This window comes from Nipponia nippon, unplaced genomic scaffold (assembly GCF_047370975.1).
Source record: "Nipponia nippon isolate SJK-2023a ecotype South Korea unplaced genomic scaffold, ASM4737097v1 scaffold_1, whole genome shotgun sequence".
In the NCBI taxonomy this organism is placed as follows: Eukaryota; Metazoa; Chordata; class Aves; order Pelecaniformes; family Threskiornithidae; genus Nipponia; species Nipponia nippon.
In genome coordinates this window covers 15,259,740-15,285,274 of record NW_028262290.1, presented here as the reverse complement: position 1 = coordinate 15,285,274, position 25,535 = coordinate 15,259,740, and the positions used below count along the sequence as shown (strand labels likewise).

The window sequence follows — 25,535 nt, the reverse complement described above, 5'->3', positions numbered from 1 at the left end:
CATCATCTCTAACTGCTACATTCAGTCTAGCGGTGGTGTGGCAGGAAAGCAGTAAGTACATTATTTCTCCTTCCATTAAGTTCTATTTCTATATAGTGTTAAATACTTCCAGGAATTAGAAACATGATAGGTTGAGGTGGAGATCTATGGTCCAGATTTCTGCTCTTGTTCTAACTTGGACTCACTGAAGATTTCTATGGCTCCACCTGGGTTAGCAGCACCTGGGTTTGGGTATGAGTTATATTATTCATACCACCACAAGCTTTGAAAGCAATGCAGCCCATCTAAGATATGCAAAGATTTTTAAGTTATAGCATCAAACCTCTTTTCATATTGTTGAGAGGCAATAGTCAATACAATATAGTTTGACCACAGCAATTCCATTTTACAAAGGCACTGGAGAGCACTCTGGTTGTCCCCTTACTTGGAACCTGCCCTGACTCCTGCTTTTATACCTCTGTTAAGCTACTGCCTGACAGCTGGCAAAGATAAAGCTCCCCTCTCCAGGGGTCAATTACACTGAGCACTGTACATGACCACAATACAGTTGCCTGAGGCATGACCGGGGAGTAATCGGGACAAAGATATGTGATCTCCCCACAAACTAAAATTTCACAGGATGGCAACAGCTGCACACCAATATTTAAAACTGGAGATGAAATCCTGCCCGGGTGTCCCTGGAGCAGGAGAGGACACATCGCTCCACACAGAGATACTGCTTTACTGGCTGTATGAGTTATAAGGAACTACTTCGAAAACCTAGTACACTTGCAAGAATTGCAAGAGGACACAAAGGCATCCACGCCGACTTTGTTGAGGGCAAATCCAACCCACTTCTAAGTTAACCCACTTCCAATGTGCTTTCACAACCAGATGACATACAAAGTTTATGGACACCAGGCATGTTAGTGCAAAACAATTTGAAGCTGAGTCAAACTAATTTGTAGTCCATGTTGGGCCACTGCAGTTGCAATCCGTTTCAGTGCTTTTCAATAACCTCCTGCAGAGGACAATGACATGACTGGTCACTGTGGTTTACATAAAACAAAAGAAGTTCAATATTCCAGCTATGATTCTGGTCCAAGGTCAAATTTGGCAACATCGCTTTTCTTCACTCAGAGAAAGCCATTAATTATTGAAAAACAGCAAGCTGCATATTTTTTTTTTTTTAAAACTCACCTATCAGTCTAGAATTAGCAAGTCCTCAAATTCTTTGGGAAAGCTGTTTAATCATTTTGATATATTTTTGAGAGATACTATCAAAAGATACTGCTTCCCACAGTCTCTCCCTACCAATTATAATTGCAGGTTTGTACGAGTGTTTCAGACTACGGTTGTTTATACTGTTCTTTTACTGTGGGTAATTCATTGAGGTACAGAATGGATCCAGCACATCAGAGCTTCTGCCATACAAAAGTGCTAATGGCACTGCAGTTTACAGTGTTTTTTTCTGCCAGATGGATGATCATATTGGTGTAACAGTTCCCAGCAATTTTTGCAAGTCAGCAATAGACTATACAAGATTTAGTGGCTGCTCTTTAGCTAGAGCTTGCTTACATAAAGAGTATGCAAATACTTGCTTACTACTGAAGGATTCACTCAGATGGGATGTAAAAAAACATATTCTGCTTTGCCTTAAATTTTCAAGACTACTGTGACTAAGAAGAGATGAAGTTTCCATCTTTCCCTGGAGGTTGTATTCTGACATCTGGCATTCTGGAACAAGCAATAAATGCTCAGATACTGTAATTGTTATTTTACTGACAACTAACTACCTCTCTAATAAAGGGGAAAAACAAACAAAGAGTCAGTACTGAAGCACACCTGGTGAAAATAAACAGTCTGTCAGGGAAATGAAAGCCAGGCATCATTTATCAAATTCAACAAAATAAAAAGGCTCTGTGAGTTCTTCAGAAGTGGTGTCTCTGAAGGTCAGAACTGTATTGCAACAGTAGGGATCTGTAAGTAAACACTGCAAGTTTTTCAAAGCAGACTTCCACCAATGTTGACAGAAATATCTCAAACTGGGGTTGTTCAGCCTGGAGAAGAGAAGGCTCCAGGGAGATCTTATTGCAGTCTTTCAGTACTTAAAGGGAGCCTATAAGAAAGATGGGGACAGACTTTTTAGCAGGACCTGTTGCGATAGGACAAGGGGCAATGGTTTTAAACTAAAAGAGGGGAGATTTAGACCAGATATAAGGAAGAAATTTATTACAATGAGGGTGGTGAAACACTGTCACAGGTTGCCCAGAGAGGATGCCCCATCCTGGAAACATTCCAGGTCAGGCTGGACGGGGTTCTGAGCAACGTGATGGAGTTGAAGATGTCCCTGCCGACTGCAGGGGCGTTGCACTGGATGACCTTTAAAGGTCCCTTCCAACCCGAAGCGTTCTATAATCCTGTGACTCAAACACCACAAATCTGGATCATGTATGAAAACTGAAACAGACTCACATGGCCATACATTGTGCTCATTTAGGTTGCATTTTCTGGACATAAAAGTATTTGTGCCACCAAATAACCCAGAGACTCTTATTTTTTAACTAAACTATTAACTAAGTATCAGTAAAAACTACAAGCACACACAGTTCAAAACTACAAGCACTTCATCAGCCCGGTGGTTTTTGTATGTGTGTTTTGTGGGGTTTTTTTAAATACCCTTATTTCTCCCTCTCACCTTAAAATGTTCATCTCTTCTAGTACAAAACGCAACACCATCGCTGAGCGCATGAAAAGTCAATATTAAAGCTGCACTGCTCAGATCTCAGAAATCAGGAAATGTGAGCTTTCAGATTGCATGAGCACTCTTATCTCTGTCCTTTACTCATACATATTACCGCAGCGACTTCGGCTATGTGTTGATATAGTGGCTGCTCAAACACATGAGTTATCCTACCTTGCGGAAGACTGCGAACAACAAACTGTTGGAAGGCAGGAGGGTATTAGGAGGAAATATGCTCGTCCTGTACTCACACTCTTCCTTAAGCACTACTTTTGGACAAAGGGAGGATTCCAGGCTAGATGCATCACACTCATAACCACAGCTACTGCACTGCTTTAAAGATGCATATAGAATATATTTGAAAAACATGTGCACTGAGGTTTGAGAGAAAATCTATGAAAATTGTCACAACACATGGAAACTGCACATACAACATATTATTTGTAAGAAATGAAGCTTACTGATAATTATGTTCTATATAAGGAATGAGAGTGTACTTCTAGTTTGAAAAATTCATTTTTAAATAAAGCAATAACAGAAGAAAATGAAAGCTTCCATAAAAGTATACTCTTGATTCACAGAATAGCAGCAGCCCTTCTAAACCACCATTCCCTTTACACAAAGAAATGTGCAATGCAGCCAATAGAGAGACTCGTAACAGTTAGGCATTGCATATATTCCTAACAAAGGAGACCAAATACATGTTTCTGTACACACATACAGCACAGGTGTTGATGACTATGATTATAGCCGCTGGACACCTTTCATAATCAAGTGTTGCTGAACCACAACCACTGAGGCTGAAAATTTCCATGTCAGTTATTTTGCATCAGACTAATTTTTGGTAGACTTAATTGTTGTTGCCAAAATTTCAATGGTTTTCAATTCAAGGTCAGGGAAAATACTTGCAGTTCAGTTAAAAGAATTAAATAACTGTTGGGAGGAAGAAAATAACCCCGCAGTTTCTAGTTGGAAAGCACAACTTCAGAGTAAGCTGTCGTGCCAACATGCTGCCTTCATGAAGATCAACCTGAGTTTCTTCGTGTTAGAACCTTTAAAGAATTTCAGTCTGCAACCACGCAACAGACCCACTCAGAAAGTAATTTCAAGAGACTGTGTGTGCTCCAACCCCAGGCTAAGGGACAGAGTCATCCGAGCCAGGTAGTGCCTTTGTGGAGCCAGATACAATAAGAGAAGAAAACTGTCCCTCCTGTACTTCTAAAGGTTTCCACTACCAGAAAAGAAGACTGTTCAACAGAAGGACCAAAAATCTGAAAACAGAAGAAAAAAATTCTAAAAAAGACTAAGACTAGGACAAGAAAATGATGGAAGGCCCCAGTTAGATATGACCAAAACAGAGACTGAATTTGCAGTCTTTTGAATGGACATTCACCACTACCTGAAACAGAAGACTCTCAAGACTTCCTCTGTGGTCAGCCAGCTGCTGTGAAATTCACTGGCAAAATGAAGCCCCCGTTGTCTTCCGGTGACTGGTCCCTGTAGAAGATTAGAAACGATCACATACATCTGTAATCGCCATAAGCAGTCAGGGACAGCTCTATTGAATTCCGCTCTGGTGATGAGCAATGCGGGAATCAATGCAGTTCAACACTGTGAGTTAAAGCTGCAGTCTGCGGGTGCATATGCATTGAAATATGCATTCCTCCATTGCAGTACCACAGACCCTTCCCTCATAAGGCTCCACCTCGCCCATGGCCTGGAGAGAAGACTGCTCATGAATACTCCGTGTGATCCTTCATATAGCCTGACGGCTGTGCTCAAGCAAAGCTGTGTCATGCTGCAACAGTGCAGATCTACAAATAACGACAGCAATATTAAAAGTGCAGGAAATTAGACTCGGACGACCCAGTGTCGGTGTTTCTCCTTGAACCATTCACACAGTAGTTTAAGATTTATCCTTGTCAAAAAAAAAAAGTCTTGTACAGTTCTATAGCCAATGTATTCTTTCGCCCTGAGTAGGTAACTGTTTCTGCTTTTGTTAAAGAAAATTCATGCACCAAGATAAAATCTCCTGGAAGCCTACTGTCCTTGAATTACTTTTCTTAATGGACACCAGAGAACACCTGAACTTCACAATCCAAACCCCTCAAGAGCTTCTGCAAAATCTCAAACCCTGAGAGTAGGTAATCTATTTAAACCCAAAGAAGCCATAAGCCCAGGAAAAAAAGAAGCAATGGCATTTGCACAAGTAGAATATACTCTTGCCTAAAAATGGGACAAATGCAGCCAGTGTGAACCCTGCTTTCCTTTAGATTGATTTGACGTCCGCACTTTGCAGCTTTAAGTCCCATCCCAGCAACACAGCATTAGATCAGGAAACCTTATGGCACTACTTTATGTAGAGTATAGAGGACAAAGATAGCTCCATGATTAAAATCCTTCTATTGATCTGATCCAGGCTACATCAGTTGATGGCCACACATTTCTGAATGGGAAAAAATACTTGAAGTGTTATGCCTTCGGAATAAATGGTCTTCAAATAGTTATTTTCATTACCATTTTTATGACAGTGCAAGAGCCACTTCTGATGTTGCAAATGTAAGAAAATGCATAGCATGACAGAAGAACTAGATATCTGCCCTACAGTGCTTTTTACAGCAATTTCCAGGCAACTGCTCTAGAAGTCAGAGGCTCCTACCAGGCAGCAGGTTCTGGTACCTGTCCCGGCAACAGAGCATCACATGCAGCTTCAGCAACAAACGTTCATCTGATCTAGAAAGAATGTGTAAATAGCCATGGAAAACAGAGGGTATTAATAGGCTATGTGGGGAATCTTGTACAGAAACGATGCCTAAGAAGAGAATTAAAGGAATGGCAGGTATGTGAGCATGCATCAGCATCCCACTGGACTCATGAGAAACGTGTACTAGATTGTTCACAGACGTCATCTTTGCATATGTGAGATTCGGTACATTTGCAAAATTCAAGTCACACGGGAATTCTAAAAGAAGACAGAGCAGGTATTTAAGTCTCAGAGTTAGACTTTCTATATTACTTGAATCTAGCCTAACATGCTCTCTGGTCAAACATGGGAAAATATAATAGATTCAAACCCTAGGAGGGCTGTCGGGAAAATACACATTACACATATAAATTACTAACTGGTTTTATCATGTAGTTTCTTAAGTGCAAGTACTTACCCCAAATGTGATGTTTACAACAGGGCTACATCTAGTAGCATGCAGGACTGCTCGCATACAGCTTGAAGTGGAAAGACAAAGACAAGTTGCCCTTATATCAAAACTTTTACCCTAGAGCTAGTCTGACATACTGACTGAACAAGTAGGAAAAACCACGTGCAGAGCACAGGAAGAACAGCTGGGTAACTGGCAGATTATTTTATCTGTAGTTTTGCTAATTAGTTTCTCTTGCTATGTAGGGTGCCTAGTTCAAGGCTCATTTGAGCTTCCCAGGGGCCTTTGCTTCTGAAAGCCTACACTCTCAAGAAGCAGAAAACCAAAACTGCAAATACAAATCACCCCCTACCCAAATTGACACAACGAGGTTGTAGAGTATATTGGAATCCAGAGACTGCGGATATTTCTGCTAAAGGACTGCTGTGACCATGCAGCCTGGGTGCTGCACGTACACATGCTTACCATATATTTTTCCACCGACCTTTCTCACCTTTTAAAAACTTGATTCTGTCAGCGTCTACCCTTTTTCCAAGTAAGCACTTCCACTGTTGAATGACCTGCAAAGCCAGGATTCATTTTCTGATTACTGAACCACTCAAGCTTCCAATTTCAGCTTTTGAACGCACGCTGTTGTCCTGCTAAGTCCCTATACCCAGTTATCAAGTCACCTATCAACCTTCCTTTCAGCAGCTTCATCTCCTGTAACATGACAACACAAGGCTCATCTTCCAGGCCTGGGAAAAGGCTGGGCTCTGCCTTCCATCTACTTCCATGCCATTCTTAGAACTAAAACCTCAGAACTGGACGCAGTATCCTAGTAGGAGACTTAAGCGACCTGACCTGTGTATGTTACAACAGTCCCTGCTATTCAATACAACCTTTGTAACAAGAGATTACATTAGGCCCATTAGCTTTGCGTTTAGAGTACACGTAGCGTGGCTACCTACAGTAACTCCCAGATCATTTTCTTCTTTGACAGCCTGCTTACCAAAGGAGAAGAGCCCATACCTGCGGGATGAAGGGATTTCTCATATATTGCACAACATTTGGCTACAATAAAACAAATTTTGTCAGAACTATTTAGCTAGATTATTTATACCACACTTGTACCATTAACCTGTCCTGCTAATTGTTTGCTAGCACATCAGCCACAACACCGAGGCAACCAACACAGAAAGTCTGAGCGATGCTGCGCAACCAGCTAAACCAGGGACACCAATAAAGGCCCTTTTCATTAGCGTCTCCCTACTGCGTACGGGCATCTGTCGGCGAACCAGCCTGACTCCAGCATGCAGCATACGGAATTAAAAGGCACATGTTTAATTAAGATGTCATGTGACCCTAAGCTGTATGCTTTGCGGGCAAAAAACGATACTGTATTCCGTGTGGTAGCTGTTAACCACTAAACTTGTACCCTTGCCAACGGAAAAGAAAAAAGAAAAAAGTACCAGGTTAGTTTGACAGGCTGGGCATCAAGATGACAGGTATTAACTATACAATGCCATTCTTTGTGGACAGAAACCCATATTAACCGTTCCATTATTTTGGCAGAATTGGCAAGAAGCTAACAGGTCTGTAGCAACTTGTGTTGAGTTTAATACAAAGAAAAAAATCCCAGAACATCATTTTTTAACAGAAAGAAGCTTTCTCCATGAGACAGACTTGGAATGAGTCAATATGACATGGGTCTGAATATGGCTTAATGGGACATAAAAAAGGACGGTACACATCTGAGAATGGCAAATTCAGAAGTAGATTAGCTTAGGATAATGGTCACAGGTGACATTCATCACGATCAAGCTGTCTTTTGTTTGTTTTTGATAAGCCAATATATGACAAGCTTTATCTACATGTATATAACATCCCTAAACCAATGGACGCAACCACTTTAGCATTGCAATTTAACTAGCGCTTGACAGCGGATTGGATTGCGGTACTTCATAGATTTGATATGCTCGTAACAGATTGTCACATTCCTGGCATTTCTCCAGACAGTGTTTATACTTAACCACAGCAACAAAAAATTAGAACACGTAACAAACATTTCCTTATAGGCCATTTGAGATTATTTCACATTTAGCACTGCTTTTTTTGAACAACCTTATTAATCCATCTTCAGGTTCTGAGCTGTTATATTTAGATCAAGAACACATACTGCAAGATAAAATCTACATAACCTATGCAAAACAAACATTAAAAAGTGTACATTCAAAATCATACGCAAGGAAAACCTTGGCTAAATAGAACATCTGTGCCAATATTCAAAATCCAACTGGACACAGTCCTGGACAGTCTGTTCTAGCTGACCCTGCTTGAGCAGGGCGGTTGGACTACATGATCTCAAAAGGACCCTTCCAACCTAAATAACTCCAGGATCTGGTGATTTTGACCTGTGAACAGGTAAGTAATCTCAATTTTGCAATCCACTGCACCCAACAGAACCTGCAGAGAAAGTGACTGGGGTTTGCGCACATAACGTTTGGGGGACCAAACGCCTCTGTAAGAGACCTCCCTCTAAGCACAGCACAACGTCCCTGTGCCCCGTGCAGTGCAGGTGCCCTGTCAGTACAGCTGACAGGACTGGGATTACATTGACGGCTTGTCTCAAATACACGGCACACTGACAAAAGATACATATTTCCTCGAGGGTATCATTGTTCAGCATTTCACAAAACAGAGCAAAACCTCAAATGCCCCTTGGGGGAGCATTTGGGTTTTTTAGTCAGTGACTAAGAAGCAACATTTTTGTCTGTGGAACTTGGAGGCCTCTCTTACCAACCTGGTGGGCAGGAATTCTGCTGTGCTTCAAGCAGAGCTATCGGGGAACGGGGTGAGGTCTGCACGGCCTGATGGCTTGCAGGCTCTTGAGGTTCTGAAGACTTCTGTGGGATAGCTCACGCTCTGACACGGGTTTTGGGCTTCTTTTGGGTTTTTTTTATTTCAGTTTGTTTGGGTTTTTTTCATCCTTTAACCCTGCTTCTGCTGTAAATATGCAGCAATGTAGTCCTGAAAGACTAAAATCCACAGCGGACTGTCATAGCAGCCACTGAAGTTCAGTAAGAACAGAGCGCCTGATTTTCAGCAGCAACACAGCCCTCAAATGTATGCGTTCACATATTGGATTATGTTAGATTGTAGCTGTAGTTAATAATAAGCCCTTAGAACAGGAGTCCCCCAAGTTTTATCTGAGGTTAACCACTTAATGTTGATTGCTGTATAACAGAGTTTGCCTCTGATAAGTACTCTGGGGCTCAGTAAGGTTAATGAAACCTCAGGGGAGGGAAGACTATATTTTGCTGCGTTTTTTTAAGGAGTCATGCCTTTAGTGCACCTTGTTAAGAAGGTTCATGGATTAATCTACATGTCCATGTTTCAGATCAAAATGGCTTATTAAGATCCTACTTTTTTTGTGTGTCTAGGCTCACACTTATAAGCGTGGGGTTTCTGTTCACAGATAACAAAATCCATTAAAAGACGCAAGTTTCTCACAGTGGATTCCTCTTTCTGAGTAGCAAGCAGTTCTTCTGACTGCACACAGAAGGACAGAAAGCCTTCTCTTGCCTCAGTTACGTGTTGATCACCACTCGGGTCTGAGGAATCAGACAAACACTTCACAGGGTGTGCAGATCCTCGTCGGGTGAAGGGCTGAAGATCAATTCCTGAATGCAATAAAGCCTTGGACAGAATCCAGCCTTTTTTTTTTTTTTTTTTTTTTTTTTTTTTTTTGTACCAAGAGCTCCTTCCACTGAATTCAGAGGAAAATGCTGGAGCTGGGTCCATATAACTTTACTAAAAGAGCCAGGTATTTGTGACCTCCCTCCGCTGTGCATTCTACAATAACAAGGATAAAGCTCAGTGTCAAGTGCACTGTACCGGACCCTGTCAGACTTTCAACCCGTTCAATTAACTATATCACATCAAACGATAATTTTCACTGGAGCACTGGGAGGCACTTCTTTTTTACTGAAAGCTATTCCCTTGGCAAATCTTGACTTTCAGAGGCCAGCTGTTTCAGCACTTGAGCGGTTCAAAAAAAAAGCAGCTTTGGATTTTATTTTTATTATTATACAGGGGAGGTAGGGAAGAGAGGAGTGCTTTTTCCTCCAGTCTCTTTGCTCTCTGTAAAAGGCTCAGCTGGCTGGGCTGGTATTTCCCAAAACAGAATCATTTTCAAAGAGGGACGTAAAAAAGCTAGGAACTGACAAGCTAATCAGAAGAGGCTGAAAGCTAGGGGTAAGGCCTGGCTTGTTTACACCCTCCTGAGCGCGGTCGCCACCGATTGCACAAGATGAGAGAAACGCCGATACTCTGTTGGGATGACACCTCCCGCAGCAGCTCACCGCGGCGGCTGCAAGCCCGCCTCACCCCGGCCGCGGGGCGGGCAGCGGCGGCGGCGGCGGCGGCGGCGGGGGCGGGGGCGGGTGCGGGTGCGGGGCGGCAGCTCCCCCCCGAGGAGCCGAGCGGCGCTGCACCCCGCACCCGCCCCCAGCCGCGCCCGCCGGCTGCCAAAGCGAGAGGGAGAAACCCGCTGTTCTCCCACTTCTTCCCAAACGCCAACGCGGAGGCAGCGGGGAAGCAGCGGGGGCTGCAGGCGGCTCTCCGCCCTCGCTCCGCCACAGCGGGGGAACGGCGGGCGCGGGCAGCGCACAGGGCCGGCCCGGTGCCGGGCGGCGGAGTCCTGGCGAAGGGTCCGGGGGGCAGCGGAAAGCAGCTGGGAACACGGAGCCACGACAGAGGGCAAAATTTAGGATATGAGTTAATCCATTTGTCAGAGATTTGGTGCAAGAGTGGATTTGCTGGCTACATATATATATATATATATATAAATACACAGAGACAGCGGAGAAGCTGGAAATCACAGCATGATCTGCATGATTCTGGCTTGAGAAGAGTCGCAGGGGATTAGACAACGGTGAGGGCTGGAGGTGAGAGAAGGAACATGATGAATTGCAGACCGATCGGATGAGAGAGATTAAATATGCACTCGCTCGCGTGTGTCACGAAACAGCAGTCAAACTCTCGGCCGTGGCTTCCCCCAGGTTCGGATTTCAGGAGAGCTTCCTTCTGCGTTTCATCATTAGGTTAGCTGTGTTGTTAGACCGGGGAACACTGCCAAATAATTATAAGATTACACTAAGACTAAATCCCCATATCATGAATAGCACATGCTGGCAAGCAACAAGCTGAAATAAAAAGAATCAGCTCTAGCTGCTCACTGATATCACAAACACACACCCACTAAGCAGAAAATTAATTCACTTCTTCAACATGAAGAATTGTAAGGTCCTATAACAACTCCTCCACTTAATCACTGAACTTTTCCCCATCTAAGTTTTCCTTACCTACAACTGAGCCATAGAATTGACTTTGTGTCTGCACGACAAATACTCCTTCCCCGACAATCGCACAAGTAGGAGGCCCTCCAGTACCTCCCGTTTTCGCCCTGGCTCCCAGCAGAACAGGAGCCAGAACTTCGGAAGCGCTGCAGGAAAGCCTGACTTGGTGGGAAACGAGAGCCCAGCAGCACTAACCAGCAGTTTAACCCAGCTGAAAAAGTAAGTTCCAGACTCAACAGACACAGCAGAAGTTTTAAAAAAGCAACACAGAATCACAGCTTAATGAGACTTTGGTCAGGGCACAACACTTGGAATCAGCACAATTCATAGGAAGGGCTAAATATTCAACGGCCAGTTCTAAACTAAGAAGGACCCCGTCCTTTGAGTGGAAAGACTCCAGGCTGTTAGGCACCATATTGAAGTAGTTCATCAGTATTAATCAAGTGGGGAAATAAAGAAGTGCCATCAGGGTCCACTAAATTAATTTGTTTCGAGGCATCCCTAGCCTCTCCATTGACTACTTCAGCAATTTACTCTTTTACCCTTAGTCTTATGAATCCCACTTAGGTTGGATGCCTGAGTCACCTCAGACAGATAGGGTAAGCACCCAAAGGCTAAATCAGTAGCTCCTAAGCTTTTTGGCTCTGACAGTGGATCACAATCAGTGTTCAGTTCTTCTTGCAGACACATTGCACAGCCTTATCAGCAAACTAGGAAATATCACAAAGCTTTACAATATGGTTTGAGAATTCCTGAAATAGGCTTTGCTAAGACATTTCGTACAGTTTTCCATATCTTACCCTAATTCACATTTTTAGCTCCCCTCTGAGTAAGAAACAGAAATTGATTTTGAAACTGGCTGCCACGGTGAGAGGTTCTGGGGGCGAGTTTTACACGATACTGATGTGAATCAGTGCTTGTAGAGAATCCAGTGGATCAGGTTTACGAAGACTGTACAACAAAGATCTTTTCAAGGAGAAGGGTAAAAGATGATACGATCTCTGGTTAGCAAAAGTTGACTAAAATAAATAGAACAAGATGAAATTAAAAATGCAAAAACCCCTTGTGTTAGAAGGAAGGAATAATCCAATTATCATTGCATATAATTATGAAACATTAATTCCTCAACATCTGACAGCACTTGAGGAATAAGTACTGAGGAGCAAGTAAACACTGCTTCAAATGAAGAGCAATATACCTTTTTCTCCTGTCACCTACATACTCACACTCTAAGGGTACAGACGAACTTATCTAAGCTAAGTTGACAAGGAATTTCAAATCTGAAGCTAAAGGACAGGAATTATACTTTTCAGTTCAAAGACGATTTGGATTCTGTGTTATACATCAGGTAGGAGTAAAAGCTACAGCAAATCTGGCTACCACGGCTCTTACTGAATTCTTCTATAGCGCCAGAGTAAAGAAAAAGAGGCAGCTAGAGTGCAATTCACTTCTGAGTATGCTGTAGAGCAACCGTTTATTGAAACCATGAGAGATCTTCCCAGGTTGTTACAAGGAGAGAGCATACCAAGGAAAAGCAACCGGACCCAAGAAACATCCAGTAAGATAGGAAACGGTGTAAAACGTTCATCAGGTACTTGCACAGCAGATCTCACAGCTGATAACGGAGCAGGAGCGTGGAAACTATTCATTCTGAATTTAGTAGATATAGAAGCAATAACATCAGTATGTTGTTGGCAAGCAAGGCCAAAAATGCCTCCATTGCCCTTCAGCAAGTTCCCTTTCCTATTAAACAGAACAGATGATAATATCACTTCTTCCACACAGGATTTTATGTAACAAATAATGGCATTAAACACTCCCCACTGGTTTGCACACGAAGAGAAGATAGCTTCACTTCATGACTAATTGACTCCATTTCTTCTTATGCATATAGGGCCTAGTTCTGCTATGCGCAAGCAGCAAGTTGGTTTAGCAATGAAGACTTTGTCATGGCAGCTGGTTAGAAAATGTTCTCCTGTTCCAGATTAAAAAAAAACCACCTCATGAAAATGATAACTTTCTGCCATAATACTGGACAGATTATTTTCACAAAAAAGCCAATTTATCAGAAAATAGTCAACCATGTTAATACTTAAGTTACAGCTTCCATGAAGTGTTTGAGTGCCTCATTGTCCCCTTCTCAACTGCAGATGAGCCTTCCTGGTCACACCAGATCTCTCATGAGCCACTAACAGTTTTGCCTCCTGTTGTGGGAGTTTGCTATATATTGCATGAGCTGTGATCTGACTGGAAAGCCAGACCCAGGAACCATTGCTGAGACATGAGAGAAGATTACCTTCATGCAAAATTTTCTTTATCGGTAAGAGGTTGAATAATGAAAAAAAGATTTCCACTTTCCAACTACTTGGCTCATGCAACTTCTTTCAATTCTACGCTATATAAACACGGGGTTACATTAATATATTTCTGATATTATTTTCCGTGCGAAAAGAACAGTTGCCACATATTATGCAAACAGGAGCCTTATCCCAACGCCCGTCACTCTCTGATGTGTTCCACATGTTAAAAATTTGAGAGCAGCCAAGTATAAAACAGGGAAAACTCTTTAGTCCCTCACATTTTCCAACATGAGCATCATAGCTCCACAAAGAATGCTGCAAATAAGTCTGACCTTATCCAGGCAGCAGAATAAAAGCTCTCTCCAGGGTGAAGCAGTGATTTTATTTTATTTTTTAAACTGCAGATGGATGTAGTCAGGATTGATCTGACAGCCCACCAAACCAACATTGCTGTTAAGACCTCACAGAAAGAGCAGGGAAAAGTAGCATAAATGAGGACCGTGGGTGAGGCTGGCTTAAGCTTTGCACCATGGAGAAGGGAAGGGCTTCACAGAGATGGCTGGAGATGGAAGTTGCTTCTACAGCACCACTGTCAGATGAGCACTGCTTGGGAGGAGAGATCTATTGTGCTGAAGAGCACTGTCACATGCAAAACAAGGAAGATATAACCAATATTTTATTGGAAATACCCTCCATTTGGACATAATGAAGGTTCTTTTTGTTTCTACTAAAAAGCTCTTTTCATCTTCTGTGAATAAAGGAGGTGCTTTCTGAGATACATGACAGCGCTGCAGAATGCTCTAAACTTGCTACAGGTTTGGGACCAAACAGAGAAAAATGTGGTAAGCAAAACTTTAATAACACTTTAAAGGAGGCTAAAGTACTTCCTACAACACCCTGCCCTGGCCCAGGACCTTCTTCACCTGGTACCAGTCCTACATTTGATCATAAAAACAGTCCTCTACCAATAACAACCTAGAGGGTAGGCTGTGACCAGTTTATAAAGGGACAATAAAACAATGTCCAATAAAATAAGCTAAGAAAAGGTGCCGGTTTGTGTAGTCTTCTGCACTGTAACTCCAGTAGGGTTTGTGAGAAGACTCTGGAGGGCCAGGTATCAGGTAACGCAGATGGGGAAGCATCGGGGTGAACACCTATTGAGGTCACCTTCCAGAAGACCTCATTTTGCCTCTTGCATCAGGCCTCACGTTAGGTGTGCTGTGTCACTGGCACGAGAGATATTCTGGGTCAATGTGATACTCATCAATAATGAAAGGATGAAGGATAACAAAGTTGGAATCACTTGCCAAGGGAGGGATCGGGAAGTTCTTCCAAATGAAACAGACCTGTTAACAGGAACACTCACCTGGCTCAATGTCTTTTATACACATATCACAACACATTTAAGAACACTGGTATCTTTATCTCTGTTGTACAAAACATATACGGGGAGGATGAACACGATCAGGAGGTCACAACATGGTGAATAAACCCACCTGGTTTTGGTCACCCTTCCTGCCCCAGAGTTAGGAATGAAACCCAGGCCCCTTGCACCCCACTGCACACCCTTCATCCCCAAGTCACTGCACCGGTTGCAGCACAGAACTCAGCCGATTTCCGTGAAACAAAGGGCATAGTTAAACTATATATGTTCCGGGAATCGGAAAGATATCTGGCAACACTTTGATAAGAAAAAGAAGTTTTTTCTCTTTATGGAGAGAGTAACTTAGACCCTGAGGATTCAGTGTGCTTCCTAAGAATATCAGAGTCACCTGAAACGGAGCCAAGATTTCTCCAAATTCCAGTGCAGTATATTAAACCACAAGACCATCCCTTCACCAACATGCTAAATAAATTGAGCATTTCAGCTGATATGATAAACCGCTAACATTTGCAAAGATATTATTGAAGTGACAAAGACAAATCAATTCAGATTCTAAAAGCAAGATTTTATATGAATTTCATAAAAATATATGTCAACATAGCTGATTTAATGCAAGCATCTTTAGAGGTTATAGAATTAGCCAGATTTTAAGGCTATTTGCAGCATGTTTTCAGTAGCAGTTCATATTTCATTTTCCGAGGTGCCATTTGATATTAAATGAATATTCATAAGTTATGGTCCCTTCTAAAACTAAAAAGAGGTTTTCTTGAGTCCTGTTCCTTTCCTCCTTAAAAGTTTAATTTAAAAAGGCTTGAGTCCTTTCAAGTACCTCCTATCAAATTCCTTCACTTGGACCAAGGTACCTCTTGGGTATTACTTTGACAGAATGAGGTTTGTTTAATGATCATAGCATTAAAACCTCATGCTCTGAAGACATGCATTAGCACACTGGGGAACATGGCGTAAAAACAAGAGGTGAAGCAGGGTTTCTTTCCTTCCTTCCTTTCAACAAATCACACATCAATAAGCAGTTACTTAGACATCTTCTTTATTACTTTGTCAATGGACTATTTTCCCCAAAATGGTTATTCCTTAGCCATTCTGTGCCCAGTCTTGCTCCTGTTAATGCTGAGACATTGCAAAAATCTTAATTTGTTTCAATGGTACAGGATAAGACTGTCAAAGAACAACTCATCTCTCAAGAACTCCCTAGTCATTTAAAAGTATTGCTGCCTGGCAAATTCAAAGCCACAAATTCACACTGAAAGCAAGGCCCATTTCTAAGGTTTGCCACCTGGATTATACTGGTATAAAATGAGTGCAAAAAGCTGGCCGGTCAGAACAACTTTTTATGTCCCCTCACACTGGTGTAAATGCCAACACCAGTTGTAGAGCCTCCAGTGACATGGCCCTACCATTACATTGCTTTCCTGGTTGTACAGGCCACTGTCGTCTTTGTTCTCCCCTTTTCATTGTCTTATTTTTCCTACCATTGCTAATTCCTATCAGGTGCCCTTAGATCTCGCTCAGTATTAGTCCTTCAGATTCTTTTGGTTCTGGCTCTGGGTCCAACACCATGAAAATGACCACTGACCTGTTGCTGAATAAGTCAACTGAACCAAATGCTCCACTCCCTGAACTCAAGGATATTGCGTATAAAAAAAAAAGTCTCCCAATTTCTTATTAGACCTTTCCAAATTTAATTCTCCCTAACTGGCTGCAAAATGCATTTCACTGGTTCTGAGGTACTCAGTAAGTACTCAGCGAAATACAGGACCACAGAAGAATTCAGGTTGGAAGGGACCCCAGCAGATTTCTAGCCCAACCTCCTGCTCAAAGCAGCATCAGCTATGAGATCAGGTCAGGTTTCTCAAGGTTTTATCTAGCTGGGGCTTGAAACCTTCCCAGGACAGAGACTGCACAACCTCTGTGAGCAACCTGTTCCAATGCCCAACTGTCCTCATGGGGAAAAAGTTTCTCCTTATGTTCAGCCTCAGCCTCTTGTTTCAGCTCAAGTCTGGTGTCTCTCATACATCACTGTGAAGAGTCTGGTTCCATCTTTTTGATAACATCCTTCTGCACACTGGGGGCTGCTGCTAGTCCCCCCATCCCACCCTGGCAAGCTGCCTCTTCCCCAGGCTGAACAAGCCCAGCTCCCTCAATCCCCTGCTCACAGGGCAACTGCTCCAGCCCGGAGCATCCTGGTGGCCCTCACCTGAACCTGCACTGGAGTGCAGGTTCCAGCACTGGAGATCCAAGAACTGGAGTCTAAAAAGTGCAGAGTAAAGGGGAATAATGACTATCCTTGATCAGCTCACAATGTTCCTGTTAATACTGCCCCGATTCTGTTAGCATTCTTTGCTGCCAAGGCACAACACTGGTTCATTTCATCTTCCTGACTATCAGGACCGCAGGTACTTTTCACCAAAGCCGCTCCCCAGCCAGGGAGCCCCAGGCTGAATGGGGTGCAAGGGGCTCGGCCTTCCCAGCTGCAGAACTCTGCATTCGTCGTTTGTCCTTGTTGGATTTCATAAGGTTCCAGCTGATACATTCCTCCAGCTTATGTCTGGTCCCTACAAATGGCAGCCCTACTCTTGAGTCTCTTGACTGTTACCACCAGTTTGGTGTCATCTGCAAATCTGATGAGAGTACACTCTGTCCCACGGCATCCTCAACATCACTGTTAACGTGAAGATCTTTTTTCTTACTAGGTAAACCACCAGATCAAGCATTTTTTTCTTATACATCTGCAGCTACTCTTTGTCAGGAGTAGTAAAAAGGTATAAAATCTCCACAAAGGAAGGGACATTTTGGGTTGTGTTTTTGCCCCCAACTCAATAAACTGTAATCAGCAGCTAACAGTCTCAAGTAAAATGCCACACTTTTCAACACCTATGGTTAACAACTGCTAGATATGTTTGACCAAGACTATTTTCCTGGCTCACAACCATGCCTTAGATTTTATCTTCAAATAAAGTTTAAATACCCTTTTCATGTCACTTTCTTCAAGTTCTTTTCCATCATATTTTTCCATATCAAAGCAGCCTGTAAAGTCACTTTAATTCCTGAGAAATTTTCAACAATCACATCACTTTTCCATAGCCATATCTGGAAACAGTTACACTACCTTGGCTTAATCTTCACATTAGTTTCCATGCTCCTTTCATGCTCTACTTTTTTTGAGCCACAAATCCACTGTTCTGTCCCCTTATTAGATTTCAAATAATCGGAGTCACGGGGACCAACAGCACTGGAAATATCCTCCTGAGTTATTGATTTCACTCATAATATTATCACAATATACTTTTATAAAGTCCGTACAAACATTGATCGTGTTTCTTCTTTTCTTTGGTAGTTACTGAATTGAAGTTATTTTCTTTCCTGCAGACTTACTTTCTAACACTCGTACTAATATTTTCCTTATACCTCTTTTCTGTAAAGTAAGAAAAATTGATCTTGATTCTTCTTTTCATAGAGGTCTATAAAGTTTGAAGTTTTGCACATCTGCAATGAAACGACAAAGTTTCCATCTATGTTTATGTTGAAATGAAAACAACTTTTTCTTCTTTTCAACTTCATCTCACAGTGCCTTAATTCTAAAAAGAGATAATATGATAGTAAAACAGTACTAGAAGAAATTATAAAATAGCTTCAGTTTTTTCTGGTAGCGCTCTGGATGCAGTCAGCTCTGTACACATGGGTGGAGACACAGACTACATTCCTATGGACTGCATTCAACAGATGATGACTTAGAGGAAATGAGCACAATGGTTATGTACTAACACTCCACACTTACCAAACCAATACAAACCACCTCTCACATGCAAGTGTGTATGCGTATTCATGACTACACAGTAAACAAATACTGGTAGTTTAGTCTGCCATGTTTGCAGTCATTCATATAGTATCAGAAAGGAGAGAATAGCAGCAGGAATCGATGGAAAATTTGAAACACCACAAGTATACATATACAAACAGACGATGATTGAACCATGCATTAGTTAACAATACATCATTGTTAAGACTGAGATTTGTATGTGAAACTCAAATCTCTGCTTGATATGAAATGGCTGCATGCCAATTCCCAGTTTTGTATACCACCACTTCAGAGAACAAAATAGTGTTCCACATTAAACTTTTTACAGATTAATTACTGACTGGGATATGAGTAAAAGTGCTATTTAACTCTCAAGTTACATCTGTATTTATATTAATCCAGTTACTCTGCTAAACTAATGTCAGTTTAAAGTGGTCAGCTAAAATACCACTACAGCAAACTGAGAAGGAGTTAACAAGTCAAGCAGATCAACAAAATCAATATCAACTTCTAAAGTAAATAGGAAAATAAAATACAATGATGCTTTTCAATATATTCTTCTAAGACAAGACACCAAGTGTTGAAGGTTTGGATGTCCTGCGGGTATTTGGGGGACAAACCATGACAGAACAAACAAATAATTTTCAGACTAGACAAGGAAAGTATGAGCAAGTGGGAAGCCCCTATCGAATAAAGGAAAGACTGCAAGAAAGAACGATTGTTTGTATACAAGCTACGCTTGGGACGGAAATCAGTTTCATTGGCTGGAAATAATAGGTTAGATTGATGCTAGGAAAATACCAACTTTAGGACCAGAAAATACTGGAATAGAGAGATGTAAAAATCTTCTCAATTGCACATTTTCCAGAACAAAGTTAGACAAACATCTGTCAGAAATGAACTTGCTCTATTGATCCTGCTACAGCCCTAGGGAGGGGCTCCGTCAGGCTTGCTTCCCATCCAACATGTTAAGGATTCTAAGTTTAATTTAAAACAAAAAAAAAGGGCAAAAAAGAACATGAACTCAAGGTAGAAACACCTCAATGACAAAAACATTTACATTTTTCCTCATAGGTCATTCCTTAATGTTTGGGGTTTTTATAAATTTATTTGGCACGAACAGGGTGTGGCGCTTACGCACATACAGACTGACTTCTTTCCTCATTATATTAACATTGAATAATCTGACATTTATCTTTTAGAGAGATGGGGAAATCAATTAGCACATCCTATGAAAGCTGCTGTATTCCCCCTGCTCTAAACCTTCCAACTCCCTAGTCATACAATCAACAAAAAGCCCTCAGTGCACAGTCACAATCTATTAACAACAAAGTAAAACAATTTGCCACATGTTAAGTAAGTAAAATATTTCTAATAGTGCATACTTTACCAGTTATGTCATGCTGTTTGAATGACTCACTGTAGATTTGATACTGATTAGGACAATGTTTCTTCAGCCATTTGCAGACATCCTGCTGGGTCCATAACGCCACAGGCTTGGTCAGCTTCACAGTCCCGGACTAGAAATAGAGAAAGAAGAACAGGAATAATGTTTAGTCCGCATACAAGTTTCAGAAATATTAATCTGTGACATCCATATATGATATTAAAATAATAAATGCAAGAAAGGACCTGCTCTGACTGGCAGATATCCAGTAATCACCAGCACGGTACACAAGACCCAGCTATTCAAATACATCATGCAGGAATCACACACAGTGAAAGGTTCTTTAACATTATTTTGCATTGCATACGTGTTCCTTGCATCACAGAAACATACTGCACCATGTCTTACTTGAATAACAGTTTAAAGAGTGACCGACTCTGCACCCAAAGGGCAACAGTTGCAGCCTCTGAAGCCTTCAAATTCACAAGAGGGATGTATGTTTGTGTCCCAGTTTGGATATGACCATGGAAGACCAGGAGTATCCTCAGCCAGGCACGGAACTTATTCTGGCTACTACCATAAAAGACAACAAAAAATGTTTCTACAAATACATTAGCAACAAAAGAAGGGCTAAGGAGAATCTCCATCCTTTATTGGATATGGGGGGGAAACACAGTGACAAAGGACAAGGAAAAGGCTGAGGTACTTAATGTCTTCTTTGCCTCAGTCTTTAATAGTCAGACCAGTTGTCCTCGGGGTACCCAGCCCCCTGTGCTGGAAAACAGGGACGGGGAGCAGAATGAAGCCCCCATAATCCAAGGGGAAATGGTCAGCGACCTGCTACGCCACTTAGACACACACAAGTCTATGGGGCCAGAAGATCCGCTCAAGGGTACTGAGGGAGCTGGCGGAGGTGCTCACCAAGCCACTTTCCATCATCCATCAACAGTCCTGGCTATCCGGGGAGGTCCCAGTGGACTGGAGGTTAGCAAATGTGACGCCCATCTACAAGAAGGGCTGGAAGGAGGATCCGGGGAACTACAGGCCTGTCAGCCTGACCTCCATGCTGGGGAAGGTTATGGAGCAGATCATCCTGAGTGCCATCACACAGCACGTACAGAACAACCAGGGCATCAGGCCCAGCCTGCATGGGTTTATGAAAGGCCAGTCCTGCTTGACTAACCTGATCTCCTTCTGTGACAAGGTGACCCGCTTACTGCATGAGGGGAAGGCTGTGGATGTTGTCTACCTGGACTTTAGTAAAGCCTTTGACACTGTTTCTCACAGCATTCTCCTGGAGAAACTGGCTGCTCATGGCTTGGACGGGCATACACTTCACTGGGTAAAAAACTGGCTGGATGGTTGGGCCCAAAGAGTGGTGGTAAATGGAGTTCAATGCAGCTGGCAGCCAGTCACAAGTGGTGTTCCCCAGGGCTCAGTATTGGGGCCAGTCCTGTTTAATATCTTTATCAACGATCTGGACGAGGGGATCGTTTGCACCCTCAGTAAGTGTGCAGACGACACCAAGTTGAGCGGGAGCGTTGATCTGCTGGAGGGTAGGAAGGCTCTAGAGAGGGATCTGGACAGGCTGGATTGATGGGTCGAGGCCAACTGTATGAGGTTGAACAAGGCTCAGTGCCGGGTCCTGCACTTGGGTCACAACAACCCCATGCAACGCTACAGGCTTGGGGAAGAGTGGCTGGAGAGCTGCTTCACGGAAAAGGACCTGGGTGTGTTGGTTGACAGCCATCTGAACATGAGCCAGTGGTGTGCCCAGGTGGCCAAGAAGGCCAACAGCATCCTGGCTTGTATCAGAAATAGCGTGGCCAGCAGGACTAGGGAAGTAAGTCCCCATCCCTGGAGGTATTTAAAAGACGTGTAGACATGGCGCGCAGGGACATGGTTTAGAGGTGGACTTGATGATCTGAAAGGTCTTTTCCAACCTAAATGATTCTATGATTCTATGTTCCTCAACTACAGTTAGATAAGATCTTGCAACAAAGCCCTTTAGTGCAAACAAGCTTAAAGACTGGTTCTGCCTGGGAAAAGGAGACTACACACCCCTGGAGGTAGAGCTGGTGATAGTGGATCATACTGAGCATTTCAGCTGACATCATTTCTAGTTTGAGTGATGTTTACAAGCACTTTTAGTATTTCTGCTTCCTTTTTACCTTTAACCCTTCTACAATCACCATTATGTGAAGTATGACTTCTGCTTAAAACAGTCACTTCCTTATAAATAAATAACCACTGTGCAATACTTTCCTGAAAATTCATTGTTATAATAGATTATCTGAACAAATTGATGAACAGTTTATACAAAAAGCACTCATAAATTAAGTCAATTGCATTATCATATGTATAAAGTCACATTTCATTTAATCAAACAATTCACATTTGCATATATGATGTTTTCAACCATATAAAAATGCTGAGTTCTAGACGACCTGAACTGCAGGGATTTAAAGCTTCTTGTCAAAGTAGGCAAAACAACAACAGAAAAAAAGAAAATCTATTCAAAGTGATTTCATCTTTTTTTTTTTTTTTTTGCAACACAGTCTGCCCAGGAGACTAAGAAAATCTTAAATAGATGGGTGGTTATTACCAACAATAAACGTTTAACATTGCACATCGCTGATGTAAGTGGGTGTGAACACCAAGGTATCCATTTACTTCATGATTTTGTCAAAGAACTGAGCCTACGGAATAAAATCAAAGTATCTTTGTTCCCATGCTGTCCATGCAGAACACCTGTCCTCTAGCTCCTTGGTGGTGTAGAAGGTTCAAGAGAAGTTTTTCTGCACAAATTTGAGGTGAAGGGGAATGTCATCTCAACCATTCTTCTCCATTAAGACTCATGGCGGATTTCCCTCTATATTGCCAGCCAGGGTTTATCCCAGCATTTACGCAGATGTACTTTGTCAAACAGACCTTTTCAGAGTTGCTTTGAAATTTTTCATTACTAGAAGCCCAAAGGACCATGGCAGTTTTAAGCTAGTGCTTTGCATGTCCTGTTAAGTCCATAAAGTACATCATGCAAAGACATTAAGTTAGAGCCAGGGAATATGGCAGAGCTAAAATTCCAGTGGGCAAACACGTCTTTGAATTTCTCATGTCCAGTTTTCCCTATCTCTTTTTCATTGCCTGGGTAGAAGTTAAATAAACAGCAAGAAAATTATAGTTGACTATATAATACAATGCACATCCCTTAGCTCAGCCTTTTGTGTTTTGAACAAAAATACACTCATGAGAAACATGAATCCTGTTTCGAACACACAAACAGGCACCATCCACATTTAGAGGTATCACAACAATGCACAAAACCACCCCAAATAATTTATTCTCATCTTTTGCTGCCACCCACCAATGTGCAGCAGGCAGAAGCCTGACTGACAGACTTGGCATCCACAAAAAAAGAAACTTCCAGAGGTGTTGATGGTGCACGATAAGCAGGACAGCACTTGCTCTACCACTGTCTTTTCTGAGAAGCTCATCAGTCTTCTGCACATACAGGTTTCTACCTGCTCTGGACACTCCACAGGTCTGGAGAAGGGGCAACCTCTGTAGGAAGAGCAAGTGCCCAGTAACTGTTCTCGTGCAACTAAGAAAACCAAAGGCTCCTCTTTGAACTTCTCTAGCCTACGCGGTACTGTTATTTGAGTCAAAGAAGAAACTGCATTTCAATGAAGAGCCCAGCATTATGGTATCAGTTAGCTGATTTTTGTTGCATGCATATATATAAACGCGTGTCCTTCACAAATACATCAAAGAAAAAAAACAAGTAAAAATAGCCAGATAACACAAGCAGCCTCTGATTCCATAGAAATCTCCAAACAACAGGGTCAAGACTTCAATGTGTATCTTTATCGGAGCTACGGCTTAAATTTAAAGATATTTCTTGAGCATTGGAATTTTTGAAGACTAGAGGAAAGTCTGTGAACCCTTGAAAAATAAATTGTTAATGCCTTTTCTTGTACATCATAAAAATACATAAAATTACAAATATTTGTATACAAATATATATAGCTAGCTATAGATTTACAAGCTATTTATTCTTACCTGAAAGTACACAAGTAGTGCCAATGTTTGTTTTAACTAAGAGGTTGCTCTTTTCAGTTCAGCAACTATTCTCCTCTTAAAAGGTTTAAGCACCATCATGTTAAATATCTGAAGAACAAGTTTATCAGCAATTACAGTACAAATTTAACATTTTCCTCGGTGCTTGCAGAACTCAAAGATGGTTTTAAATTTAGCTATTAAGCCATACAATATACAGACCACTGCACAACAAACATACATGCTGATTTTTTACTGTCCAGCGTTCAGAATTATGATTGAAACGTTTGACTTAAACTTACAACTGCAGTCCAAAGAGGACATTTTTACACTGACACCATCAAGCATTGCGTTTAATTTTCTAATTTATAAGGACTTGATGAGTTAGAGGAATACAGGGTTTTTAAAGCAACGGTTATAAAAAGTATATTGTTGTTGCTTTCGTTTTTGGAACATCATACCCAAAATATTTTCCAACCAGATGCTCTAAATGAAAGGCTATTTAAAAATGTGCTTCCCTCGCACAAAATTCATTTGTTAGTTTCTTCCCTGCTCTAAATCTATATCTTTTACTAAAAAAATTGCCAGTAAACCAAGGAAAATTACCCTTACCATAAACATCCCTAACAAATGAGCCCCCTGCAACTAACTATAGGTAAACTATCTAGACGGGTACAAAACATATTATGTTTTACTTTATTTCTGTTCATTAGCTCAGTCAAACAATAGGTCATACTGATTAAACTAAAGTAATATACATTAAAAAAAAGAAAATTGTTGGTCTGGCCTTCCCTTACATTTTCCTGACACAAACTCATCCTAAGATCACCCTTTGCTGGCAACACTTTAATAGTTTTAATCCTGCCAAACTCTATGGCAACTCATGTGCCAGATATAGATCTAATGAGAATAAAAGTCTTCAGTATTCTGCTCTTTTCTTGTATACTTGAAGGAAAACCTGTTTCTTCAGGATTTTATGTCAAACTCTTTCTTCTAAATTGCCTAACCCCCATTTTTGCTATGTGTAACTCAAACTATAAAAAAATTACTCCCAAGAAGAAAAAAAAATTAGCATATTTAATATGTGACACAATTTCATGCTCTCTTTGTTCCATGGAGCAGAGAAGGCAGTGCTTAAAATCATCAACTCAAGAATAAATAAATAAACGAATCAAACTTACAGCCTGCACACTACTACAGAGTGTATTTCAGTATTCAGAATAGCACCAGCAACCAAGCCCTGCTCTTCCTAAGCAACAACACACAACTTATCTCTTCAGCCTTCCAGGTGTGGTTTACCAAGCCTGCCAATTTTGAAGGTCAATTTATTCACCAGAATTTCTTTGTCTGTATTTATTGTGTTTTACTCCAGAAA

The 25,535-nt window shown here is 41.6% G+C and overlaps 1 protein-coding gene across 4 annotated transcripts in view; it reads right to left on the bottom strand.

The window, feature by feature from the left end:
* Window positions 1–25,535, bottom strand: part of SAMD12 (sterile alpha motif domain containing 12) — a 179,904-nt gene that overhangs the window by 111,341 nt on the left and 43,028 nt on the right. For all 4 annotated transcript variants that reach the window (XR_015702228.1, XM_087747194.1, XM_087747209.1 and 1 more), the window contains exon 3: window positions 20,108–20,237. Coding sequence is in view for 3 of the 4 variants with exons in the window: in XM_087747194.1 (XP_087603320.1) it covers window positions 20,108–20,237 (130 nt within the window). In the remaining variant the exon portion in view is untranslated. The remainder of the gene's footprint in view (window positions 1–20,107; window positions 20,238–25,535) is intronic.